Source organism: Vanacampus margaritifer, chromosome 3 (assembly GCF_051991255.1).
Source record: "Vanacampus margaritifer isolate UIUO_Vmar chromosome 3, RoL_Vmar_1.0, whole genome shotgun sequence".
Lineage (NCBI taxonomy): Eukaryota > Metazoa > Chordata > Actinopteri > Syngnathiformes > Syngnathidae > Vanacampus > Vanacampus margaritifer.
In genome coordinates, this window is record NC_135434.1 from 15,789,297 (window position 1) to 15,801,964 (window position 12,668).

The 12,668-nt window shown below is 39.5% G+C and overlaps 2 protein-coding genes across 5 annotated transcripts; one reads left to right on the forward strand and one right to left on the reverse strand.

Annotated features, from left to right (window-relative positions):
- Window positions 1-20: 20 nt before the first annotated feature.
- On the reverse strand, window positions 21-6,481 carry rnf34a (ring finger protein 34a). 2 transcript variants are annotated; one of them, XM_077560471.1, is made up of 9 exons: window positions 6,214-6,481; window positions 5,580-5,798; window positions 4,375-4,782; window positions 2,863-2,925; window positions 2,579-2,780; window positions 2,457-2,486; window positions 2,011-2,052; window positions 1,282-1,502; window positions 21-260 (listed from the first exon to the last, which is right to left on the reverse strand). In XM_077560471.1, the coding sequence occupies exons 1-8, from the start codon at window positions 6,217-6,219 to the stop codon at window positions 1,315-1,317; spliced, it is 1,158 nt and encodes a 385-aa protein (XP_077416597.1). In that variant the 5' UTR covers window positions 6,220-6,481; the 3' UTR covers window positions 21-260; window positions 1,282-1,314. The 2 variants fall into 2 exon arrangements, with proteins under 2 accessions (XP_077416597.1, XP_077416598.1); XM_077560472.1 differs by lacking the exon at window positions 2,011-2,052 and having other exon boundaries at window positions 21-1,502; window positions 6,214-6,464.
- A 1,204-nt stretch (window positions 6,482-7,685) lies between these two features.
- On the forward strand, window positions 7,686-12,503 carry c3h5orf34 (chromosome 3 C5orf34 homolog). 3 transcript variants are annotated; one of them, XM_077561295.1, is made up of 11 exons: window positions 7,686-8,010; window positions 8,111-8,200; window positions 8,275-8,637; window positions 10,139-10,398; window positions 10,863-10,958; window positions 11,268-11,394; window positions 11,475-11,581; window positions 11,662-11,728; window positions 11,799-11,890; window positions 11,967-12,013; window positions 12,136-12,503. In XM_077561295.1, exons 1-11 carry the CDS (start codon window positions 7,795-7,797, stop codon window positions 12,300-12,302), a joined length of 1,632 nt encoding a protein of 543 aa, XP_077417421.1. In that variant the 5' UTR covers window positions 7,686-7,794; the 3' UTR covers window positions 12,303-12,503. The 3 variants fall into 3 exon arrangements, with proteins under 3 accessions (XP_077417421.1, XP_077417423.1, XP_077417422.1); XM_077561297.1 differs by having other exon boundaries at window positions 11,799-11,886; XM_077561296.1 differs by having other exon boundaries at window positions 11,490-11,581.
- The last annotated feature ends 165 nt before the right edge of the window (window positions 12,504-12,668 follow it).

Genomic DNA, 12,668 nt, shown 5'->3' on the forward strand with positions numbered 1-12,668 from the left:
GGAAACAAAGTGGAAATATATTTAAAAAAAACAACTCTTTATTAAAATAAAACGTTTAACAGTCCCAAAGACAAAACATTTACACAATATTTGCCCTCTAAAAGAAAAGTGTGCCCTTTCATGAAGGAAATTTTTGTTACTGTAATAGCAGCAATCTTGACATTTGTGCAGGTAAGGTTCGGAGATGGATAGGATATACAGGTTTGCAAAAGAACATAAAATGTGAACATTATTTGAGGGGATAAAGGTTGGAAGGATATCTGGGGGAGAGAAAAAAATACATATGAGGAACTAACCAGACTAACTTCACCTGACGCAAACACTTCCAATCCAAGGGACATTTAAAATATTTTACTTTACACAAGTTAAATAAAATGGGAAAAAAATATATTTCTCATGTGCATTAATTTAAGCAAATGTACATTAGCAAGTCATTTCTATATATTGTAGCTATATCCATTAACGTGTCATTACTTTGAAAAGTTACACTTATTAATTCTACTTGAGAAAATTAAAAAAATAAGACACTTTATTTCACTTAAGACAGTAAACAACCAAAACAAAATGAACATTCAGTTATATCCACAGTTTGACTAGAAAATCGTGATGATGGTAAGATGACTAGCACCGGTTTTTGTCTCAAGTGCTGAGACGGAGGCGATGGCGAAAACCAACTATTGCTGTAATGACAGAACTTATGTTAGGATCTCAATGTTATGAATTTTGATGAAAGTGTGTACTACAAAACATTTCAAAAGCAAATCCTCACTGTCCATCACCAACATCTACTGTGATTTCAAATCATTTTACTCGACTGGCATCATCTGGTTAGTACTGACGAATTGCTAAACATCACATCATCGGCCCCCACTACTGCTCATAAACTGATGAGTGAGCTAAATAGCCACAAACTCGCCCACCAAAGACTAAAAGAATGATGGGTGAGGAGCATCAAGTCACACCGGTTATTTGGCACCATTTCCGTACCGTCTACGTCTGTGTGCATCCTTGATGTTACTAAGTTATTTGCAGCAATTGTGTAAAGAGGTGCTTTGTCTACACAAGACTGGCTACATTTATAGGCAGAACTGAGGGAGAGGAGTGCGCCCAGATTCAACATTCTTTATGTTGAAAGAGATATGTTAACATCAGGAATGTTTCTCAACTGCAAAAACATACTTCCAAATGTGCAAATGATGTGAAAATGGGCCGATACAAACTTGAAACATGCACACAAAAGGGGACTGAGAGGATGTGATCTGCATGGTTGATTTAAGGTACCGTCTGAGTCGAACTGCCGCTGTTGAAGTTGCGTTAGGACTTGAAGACGTGCACGGCCCTCACGACGTACTGCCTGCAGATGGGGCACTCGCTCATCCTCTTGCCGCACTTGGTGCAGGTCACCATGTGGCCGCACTCCAGCAGAACGCAGTCGATCACGGCGTCCATGCAGATCCTGCACAGGTTCTCGTCCAGGAACATCGGCGGACCCTTGTCACCATCTGCAAACAAAAAAAGAATCGACATCCAAATGCTTTGTTCGTCTTGTTTAATCAAGAGTAGGGGTGCACATTTGGTTGGTGGTAACAAACTGGAAATGGCAACAATACAGAAACAACACATTCCAAGGATGCATATTACAGTAGTGGAATTGCCCCCTGCTGGCTATGTTAAAGAATGCAGTTAGAGTTGAACTGGTAATAGGCCTACATTGCATGATTAGCTTTGCTAAAGCTAACAAGATGACTTGTGTTTTATTGTAGATTCAGTGTGGCAAGACCGTCACGAAGAGGCCAATTTAAATGGTTCAATTTGCCTTCTAGTGTGGAAAAAAAATAAACAAGCTTTACCAAAGACTGTCAGAGTAAATTACATTCAGCCTTAAACTACATGCAAGAATTTCACAAAGAGGATGTGATGTGAATATGTAAAAGTGAGTTTGATAATGATGATGAACACGATAGATGCTGTTTCTCAGATGATGGGAGCACATTTAAGAGACTACCTTACCTCCAATGGCCCCATTGCAGATAGGAGGGGGGAAGGCCACCACTTAAGTGTGGAAGAATTAAAGTAAGAGAAATTTGAGCATCATTTCGAGATCAGCTGTAATAAGTTTTAACCATACAGTACAGCAGTGGTTCTCAACCTGGGTAATTGAACCCGAGAGGTTCGGCATAGGTCAGGACACACACCCTAGGTGTTCCACAGGGTTCAATTCTGGGGCCTTTGCCATTTTCATTGTACCTGCCGCCCCTGTGTTGGTTGTTGGAAAGGCTACTCTCCATGTTCATTTTTTTTCAACAAAAAAATAATCCTATTTTATTTTTCAATAAAGAAGAGTTGTGCACAGAAAACTGGTGGGGTTGCAGTACCTCTAACAAGGTTAAAACCACTGCAGTCCAGTATGTGGTTGAAAGTAGGGTGTGCAAATGCAGCACAATCTAAGTGCTTACCTTTGGTTACAGTACTGCTCACATTTTCCACTGCAAGAAATAAATAAAATAAATGAGTCACATATACCCCATCATATATCTTCTTTTTTTTTTTCTTTCTGTGTAGCCAAACAAATACCCACATGACTTCCTATTCTCCTCCGTCTCTCTGTAAAGTCTGCTGACCCTCTCCACCAGCTCCCACTTCTCACAGCACCCTGAATAGTTGACAAAGTTCCTGGCCAGGATCTCCTTCAACTGCCTGACAGAGAGGCCCTCGATGTCACCCACGCTGGAGATGTCCGAGAGAGACGCCCGGAGCAGACGCTGCGTCTGAGGGCTCGTCTGAAGCGGCACAACGCTCGAGATCTTCAGCATTCACGTCAACTGCACCAACATGTCCACAAAAGATCAGCTCCCGGATTACCTCAGGTGTGTGTTCACCGGGGTCCAAGTTGAGAAGCGACACTGACGTGGCATCACCGATGTCCTGCATCAGAACACAAAGAGGACATTGCCTAATGACGAGCTGGATTAGTCATTCTTAGCCAGGGCATGATACCTTAAGCATATTGGCTGCCTCCCTCCTTTTATAGAAAGGTTTAGTGGTCTCAAAGCAGTTCACATAGTGGATCCTGACAGCTCAGAGCTTCTTATCATCTATCACCCATTTTTACCTGGCTCACACTGCGGGGAACAATAACTTCTATCAATTTTTCAAAAATGATAACTATAATTAATTAAAATTAAATGTGCAGTTTTAATTGTTGGTACACAAATACTATACAACTGATTTGTATCTAGGCAAGGTAACAATTATCGTAGCAGGGCGGCAGCGTTTAGGGTTCAGAGTGGCTAACCGTCGATCGTTTTGTTACGAAAGCCAGATTTAGCTGTTTGCGCCAAGCCGTGCCAAAATATTATATATATATTGTGTTTTATTTAACCATATATAGAATTTAATACATATATGTGGCTAAAAAGAGAAGTGTGGAGAGTCTCTGTTACCAAATGCACGAGTGCAGTCAATGAATAGGCCAGGGCAATCCGCTTGTTTCTGTTGTTGTGCCAGCTGTAATTGGCTCACAATTGCTCAATTCAGTGTGTTGTTGTGTTGCCACTATTTTGTGCCTTGTATAGGGAGTTAGCTATTTTTTTGTGCTATTTTTGAAGGTGTAGAGAGCATAGTTATCCACTTTAAAGAGCCCTCAACCTATCCCATAATGCATCTTGGAAAAGTAGCTAGCAACTGATGTTCAATAGAAAAGTAATTATAAAAAAATCTGGGGTATTGTAGGATTTTTGGCTTTAGTTGTAGCATGAAAATATTTTCAATATAAGTAGAGCAAAACAACATGGAAGGACATAAAGTGTTTTGCATAAATTTGACAAAAACATTCATGTGTTTGTAATTTATCACAGAAGGTAAGCCAGTTGACGTCGATCCTATACATTGAACTGTGATATAACTAACGGCACACTTGAGTGCGCGAAAACGATTTCTCTTAACTGCGGAATTAATTATATTGTTCCCTATATGCAATTGCCTATAGTGACTACAGTAGAGCATTTTTTCAGGCTGATACCAGTACAAGTACTCAACTCAAGTAGTCACCGGTACCATTACCACTAGTAATTTTGATACATTTTTAAATAAAAAATCAATGATGGATTATTTTTAAGAAATATCTATATATCCCAAAATAGCATTTTCCTTAAAATTGCATAAAATTAATGGCAATTTTCTATTCTTCAAAATTCTAGTTCAAGATCGTAAAACAGCCACAAAAGGACGGCCGACATTGGTATCGGCCGGATTCCAATACTCGCCCATCCCTCGACTATAGATTAGGGAATGAGTGAATGATTCCAAATACAACCTTTGTCTTCCATTTGTCAAATGTGAATAAGTGAGTCAAAAAGAGATTCATGCACTGACCTGGTTGCTGTCAGAACTATCACTTCTGCTGAGCGGTTCCTCCTGAGAGGCAGCAAGTTGGGACAGCTCTGAGGCAGACTGCGTGGTAGAAGGTGGTGGAGTATACATGGAACGCGAGTGGAAGCTACTTGTGTCTGGCTCCTCCTCTTCTTCTTCCTCCTCCTCCTCCCCTTCACTGCCTTGGTGACAGAGCACCAGGTCCACCAGGTCTTCTTTTTCCCTGCAAGTGTCGGTGGGGACGTTGTGGAGCAACAAGTACTGCCGCAGGTCCCTGACCCTTAGACGCATGAGCCGCGGTCGATGGAAGGCTGTTGCCTTCAGCAAATGGCACGTGGCGCATATGCGCGCATTCTCCAGAGGCACGGAACACAGAGAGCAGAAGCTCTTCTTGCAGTCGCTGCAAATGTGCTGTGGGGTGGACAGAACAAAGAAACAGGACGTTGGAAATTACACATGTAAGGCATTTAATGGCGTTTACAAGTTGCTGCATGCAAAGGCTGCATTTGGACCAAAAAAAAGGAACAAAAATGAAAGAGATATCTAATGAGCCCCTCAGAAGCAGAACATCTGCTCAAGCTTTTCATGCACAGAAACAGCAGGCTGCATGTTTTTGTTTTTTTCAAGTGACAAAGATCAAAAAGTAATGCATGCATGCTTTGGGATTCCAATGGCACTGCGAGTGAGACTTGAGGTCTTGACAGAAGGAGACCCTTTGCCATACATGAACATGAGTTGGGGGGAGGGGTTGGGGCGTGTTTCAACATCTGTTTCAAGAATCAGCTGGGATCACGCTGTGCTCCCAATTGAAACAAACCTGTCTGCTTCTGGGTGTAAATGAAATCAAATTTAGCCCATTTAATCCCCAGCTCTAAACAAAACACTAGTTGTGAGCATAATGATCTAGTTAGTCCTTTATACTTATCTCTAATGATCAGTCATTTGCTACACAAGCCACTTAAAATGGAGTTGCACACCAAAAAACATCAAAATATATATACAAGTAAAACGTTTTTTCTAGTTTCTGAAATACTGTCTCTTAAATAGACACAACCATACCTTGAGCAAAAACTGCCCGATGTGTTATATTCCCTCCCATGGGCAATGTACATACGATCTGTGTTGTATACTTTGCACTTTTCCCACCCGGCCGAACAATGAATAAACAAGCACCGGGTTCCACCAGCAGCACCTGGCGTCCTACTTACCTTCCTCCTGAAGACCGAGAATGCCAGACCACAGGACTTGCACACAAGGCTGGGACTTCCTGAGCTAGTGGGCGGGTATGTGGAGTACCCCGCACTGGAGGCGAACCTGAAGGGTCCAGCACCTGCCCCAAAGCCTGGCTGCTGACCTCTGACGGCTCCAGTACCCATAACTTCATTCAGCAGACCACAGCATGAAGCCCACACGGACGAAGCCCCAGCCTAATATTTGAAAGGAAGCACGTCCAGTTCAGCTTGACTTGTACTTTCTTTCATGCATTTTCCCTAATTCCGGGCGAAAACAAGGTGTGCCTGTTAATATGTAAATATATCCTGTCTACTCAATGAAAGAACAGAGGAACAAATATGTAGTGCTCGTACTTAGCCTCACAAGCACAGCAACATCAGTTAAGTATTTACATAAAAAAAAAACGTTACTGGCAGCGAAAAGACACCCTTTAGTATCACTGACAAGATAATCCTGTAACCAACACTGCATTCGCACAGGTTAACATCAGGATAAGGTTGCCAACGATACGAGAAGCTCGGGTTACATTGCTAATGTTAGCTGCATGCTAGCAACCATCTAAGCACGAAACGAAGCTGAAATTAAAACGAGAGTCAAGTGAAAATGCACCTTCATTGCAGCTCTGGTATGTCTACTGAGAATGGGCAGGTTGACAGTGTATTCATTGCAAGGTGGACGTCTCTCGATAAACTGCTGAAGTGTTCAACGGCGTCTTGACGTGATTATGCTGCAGAGAGCGAGCGTTCAGGATTTTTCTTCTCCTTCACTACGTTGCCACATACACAACATGGCAGCTCCTTATCGCCACCAACTGCGGGGTTATTGAAATGGTCCTTGGACTGTTAAAAGTTAGAACCATAGACATCGAATATAAATACTAGTAAAAACATCCTGGCTTCAGCGCATTAGCCACATTTGCTGTGACAAATCTGCCCAGTAAACTGATGCAAATCAGTGGACTGAACTCCATAAAGCAGGAATGAGGGCCAGGAAATGGAAGGAAGAGGAAACACATGAAACACTACGGAGGGTTACACGCTAACCTACATGATCTAGTTTAGTTTTATTGCTGAGCTGGTAGTCAATTTTAAAGTAAGTTAAAACACAAGAATGGGGACAAAATTTAAAATTCGGCCTAAGACAATAGTGTTAGGACACTTTTCTGGACTACTTAAAAAAAAGGAAAAGAGAAAAAAATGTCACCCACTTCTCCAGTGGCCACTACACCACACCACTTAAAAAATACTGATACAATATATAAAATGTACAATATGCAACATATGGTAAGCAGTTCAGTGTATTGAGAGAGGGGAAAACCTAAAAAATAAAAAAGCATTGTGTTATTGGCGACAAAGCAAATACTGTATTTGTGATAGCTAATTGTAGCATTCAAAATATATCTGAAAACAGTTGTAGAATTATGTTTAAAGATACATGATCCTGTTTTGTTTCTATTATTTTGTACTATAACTTCATTGCATTTTTTTCTATTGCCCCAAATTTCATTTTGTAGAAATAATGCTGTAAAACAAACAAACAAGGGAGTCATATTGTCTGTAATTTACAGAATTAAACATATATCAAACCACGCCCCAGAGTTGTAAACCACTCATTTGGATTTTGAATCTGTTGAAATGTTTTATTATCAAACAGAGAACTTGATGAAAATGTTTGACATTAACCAAGTTTAATTAGGTTACTTATTAAGTTATATTAGGTTAAAATGAAAACAAAAAATAAAAATTGGTATAGTTAAAACCAGGTGTTCTTCATTTTTTATGTAATGATTAGTAATGGTTAAACACATCATCACTAATTGTTTGATCGACATGTCTATTTTAACTATACTGTACATTGATTGATTAGGAGTAGTGACTGCATGTTCACTGGTCGAAAAAATAATCATTATTTCACCAACAATCTCAAGGATTCTTGTAATACAACAAAACTAACTTGAAACGTTAACCCTCTGACAAAAACTCAGATGTCTGATCAGATTAAGTATCAATACAATTGTGATAATTAAAATACTTGTAACAGAAAATGTGGCGTCTCTGTTTTTCAATCATCAACGACACTGCTTTCAAACCACCGGGCGTCCATTTCTGATGACGTCACATGTTTCTTCTGTTTTTGAGTTTGTGCGCGCGCCTGCGAGCGTCCACGTGAAGTTGACTGAGAGTGTCTCTAATGTTAACGATGGAAGCTGTCGTCTCCCAAGTGAGTTCGATGATAATGTATTTGGATGAGTCAGTGGATATTCGGTATGAAAACGGGGGACAGTTACTACTTTCGCCGTGTGGCAGCGAGTTTATGCTTGTAAGAGGCTCAGTCCCCACTGAACATCCGCTTCAGACTCCCTTGAGAGTTCGGCAAAGGACGCGGTTCACCACCAGCGCTTATAAAGTACAGTTTTTTTTTAAATTACTATGGCCATTTTAAAACGTTAATTGTTGTATATTGTTTACTGTATCGGTCGTTAACGATGTAATTCTTCTCATTACAGGAGTTGATCATCGCTGCTCTGGCATTCAGGAATAAGTATGCCAGTCGACCATATCTGCCAGAGGAACTCGCCACTCCTGATGACAAACAGGTACCAGTTGCTTCTTTGTCTTCTGATACAATCTATGTTGTATGAATCCAATCCAACACATTTCCCCCTCACAGCCTTTGTTTAGCATTAACCTGAAGGTGCAGTGGCCGGGATGGTCTTCCTGTGAGGCAGAGTTTTTACCTGGAGGAGAGACCATCATCAAATCAGAGGACAAACGCACCCGTCTGACGTTGTCACCCTCGGGTGAAGAGTTCTTTGTGGAGTATGCATGCAGGTTTAGCCAGCCTGTCCTTCAGCATCCACAAGATTTGAACACAGATCCTGAATGCATCCCAGACAGTCAACAAAAGCATGCAAGCAGCTTGACCTATTTGGGTGCGGAATGCCTGCAGAGCCCCCGTAATGACATCCAAGAGGTTCATCAGGAGGGAGAGAAAAGGTCATGTTCTCCTCGAATCACTCCTGTTGAGGCTAAGGTAAGGCTTAACTTCTGTCGAGAAGATTACGTTTTCACGAGTGTGGGTTTGTTTGTGTGTGCAGCCAGCATTTGTTTGTTTTTCGTGATCGGAAGGTATCCTTAATACTGTTCCTTTTTTTTTTAAAGCCCTTTGTCCGCTTAATAACATAATTGTACAAATCTTTTTTTTTAAACGTTTTTGTAAAACAAGAAAAAACAACACATTCAACAAACAATGGCATACATTTGAAATGTACAGTATGCATTACCAAAAATGTTGTTTATAATATTATTTCGTATGTGCCCCCACTAGTCTAAACACGACATTCTGTATTCAGGGGGCGGCCATCTTCCCATTTGCTGTTGACTGAAAATTACTTCATAGTTGCTCAGGTAACGACCAATCACGGCTCAGCTTCAGAAAACAGGTGAGCCATGATTGGTTGTTACATTTTCAGTGACAGCAAAAGACAAAATGACGGCCCCCTGGCATGGATTAAAAACGGATGGTTTTTGCTGCTTAATTCATATTCTATAAAAACAATATTAATCAGAATACCTTGTTTTTAGACTAGTGGGACTGCATAGAACATACTGTATTATTGTGAAGATTCTTTTTTTGTGTTGACTTACCCTTGAACAAAAGTGGTCAAACATTCTGATTTGATCCACTTTTAGTTCAACTTGAAAAGCCCACTTAATGCATGCGTATGCAGTGGAGCCTCGAAATGCAAGGCTTAAAAAAAAAAATCCTGGAAATTGCACCTCAAAAGTAAAAAAAATATTACAATCTTTCATCCAGTGTGACATCACGCACGACACCAGCAAAGTGAGACTTCAGTTCTACTGCATACTGCAACACAGGAATGTGGTTAGCTGCTCAAGAAAATGTAAACAATATCGTAAGGCTTTTTAAAATTCCAATAATACCTATAAAATGCTATAAAGTCGCTCTGCAAACATCATCCTGATTTCTCCTCCATACATCTTGGCAGGTTTCTTTAGAGAATCAGTATGAAGTTAGACTACTTTATTTTAGTTTTATTTGGTTAAATTCTCTTTAAACCTATAATATGGTCTGTAAGAGTTAATAGTTAATTAGACTTTTTGAGCCTGGAAAGGGATTCATTCACATTACCATTTACAGTACTTTATTGTTATTTTTACTAAGTGAGGTTTTGTTTTGAAACTTCATTGTACACAAAAAAAAAATCTCTTGGACCCAACTACTTCAATGTGGCGTATTGAAAATGTTATTTTCGGTGTTCTAAGTGTTAAATATCCTATTATGTTTCGTTTCAAAAAGCCAAATAAAATTGTGAAGCGATACAAAATGTATGCTCCTGTTTGCTCTTAAAATCCCACATTTGTATCCATTCACACTATTTTACAATTGATGCCGTAATTGTTGAAGCCTGTGCAGTAAGCACTTTTATGGATTTTCTTGTTCTTAGTGAAGTGATAATGCAGTGCAGTATTGACCATGTATGGAACTATTTGACTGGGCTTGTCTTTTTAAGCCAGAGGAAAAGTACCAGTCCATCACACTCGTCCAGCATCACTCCTGCCTTGCAGTTGCACCACATTGGTGCTACCCTCTTTCCTTGGCTCGCCGTCATTGGATAGGTCGTGTCTCTAAACCTGGTGATGATGGAGAAGAACAAGCCAGACATTCGGAGGCGGGCAAAAATCTGAATACATCAGACTTGGGTGTCGAAGAGAGACAGTTTCTCCTGCCTCAAACCCTGCCTCTAATTTGCCCATCTCCTCACTTTCACAGGTTCATTACAAAGATCTCTTGAATTGAACTCATTCACTGCCATTGACGTCTGCTATGGACGTCCAAAAATCATTGGAACAATTTCTATTAGTTTAACTTTTTTTTTTCACTTTTGTTAACAAGAGTATAAAAACTTAGATATTTTTTTGTATATTTAGAACAGATATAACATTTGTGATTAATCGTGAGTTAACTATTGAAGTCATGCGATTAATTCCAATAAAAAAATCTAATCGCCTGACGCCCCTAATTTTTGATAATCTTTTTTTAAAGATTATTTAAAAAAATGTCTAGGTTTTCATACTCTTGTTAACAAAAGTGGAAAAAAATGTTAAACTAATAGAAACAGTTCAAATGATTTTTTGACGTTTATAGGCGTCAATGGCAGTGAATGAGTTAACATTCAACACATTTTTTTCTATTACTGTTTTAAATATTTTTCTTTCTTTTTTTTTGCTTTAAAGCTGGAAGTTTCAAGACCCAGTCCCCCAAAAAGAACCAGATCAAGACTTTCCAACAGAAATGGGGAAAGTGATGTGGTACCAAGGGGTGACGTACAGGTGTGCAAAAAATAATCTTTAATGTTAATATTCCAATTCCAGTAAATCTGTTGCGATTGTGGCAAAATGTTACTGCCGTGTCATTTAAATTAGACTCATTGCTTCAAATGTAACATTTATTTATGAATGCTGTTTGGCCACAAATGGCAATGCAGAATTGTCACTAGTTTTGAGGACCTGTCATGACAGTCTTCATTGTCACACAATGTATTATTGGTAACAACATTTGGATTGTACCTTTTATTTTATTTGTTGGGGCTTCAAAAACATTATGTCAGCTTTACAACTGCTTAAATGTCCCTTCTTTAGGATACTGGATCAAGATGTGCCAGTCATAGAAGTTTCACCAGGGGATGGGTCTGTCATCCGATCGAATGGAGTCCTCAGCATGTACTTTATTCATTATAAGCCTCAGTGCCAATCAGTGCAGGCAAAAGTCAGCCTTTCATCTTTTTATCCGTCTCAAATTCCCATTATTGACTTGAATGGGATCTTAGATACTGAAACCTGATTCAGATGTCGTCACCACAGGTTAAAGAGATAACATATCACATGAATGGCCTTCCACCTGACATATCTGGACAGTTGTACTCTATTTGCTCTGTTGTGAGTTTTGCAAGCAGGTAAGATGCAACAGTCCAATAAACCTGTTAACTTGTGTCTACATACATTTCACGTAGTATCCCATTATTTTTTTTTAAAGACTTCTCACCAGATACAATGAAGTAAAAAAACTGAGGCTCCCTGCTACACCCAGCTGCTTGCTACAGGTGGAGATGAACTTTTACAAAGATATGTACTGGTGTATACATAGTCTGAATATATTTTCTTTGTTTATAGCAAAATCTATTCTTCAAACCAACAATGGTTGATGGAAACAATCCTTCACCTTTAGGATGGCATGAGAGCGATAGGGAGAAAGAAGAAAGTCGGTGAGATTTTTATTTTTTAGTACTTCCTGAAAACACTTGATGATGTGTTGATGTTTCTTCTTTAAACAAATCTCAGGTCAGATCTACTTGCTGCAGAACTTGCAAAGACACTGCGATTCAACTGTATCCTTTAGCATTTAACTGATAATTACATACATAAATATCACCATCAGCTATGTAATCTCAGCTACATAGGCTTCAATTTTGAATGAGGTCAAATGTGTTCTTTAACATTGTGTGCTCAGTTCCTTTGGAAAACAGTAACTTGTTAAGAAGGGAGAAAGGAAGTGAACAAAATGGTTTGGCTGGAATCACTACTGTGAGTGAAGGCAGTGTGGCAGAAGCTCTTCAGAGGACATCCAAAGCCATACAGGATATTGATGCGTTCATAGCTGCAACCAAGAAGACCTGAAGATGGATGGCAAGAGTTTGATTGCTGGAAATGCAAAGATTTTGTGTGTGTGTGTATGACTCAAATAAATACAATTAATTGCAATATATGTATTATATGTATGATGGCATGTGTTTACTTGCCCTTCACACCAAATGTGTCTTTGTGTCTGACAGCCATTTACAGAGCACCTAGTTACATGAATAAATCATAACCATCTGTTGTGGCTTTGTTTTTTATTAATCACTGATCCGTTCAACTCAGTTATTGAAAGTGAATAACTTACTTTAACGGCCCATTCGAGTTAGTGCACCGAATATTTATTTTCTGTTTTTGTTGCCGTTCACAACCATTAACTGGCACTGGGTCAGATCCACGTTTCTCGTT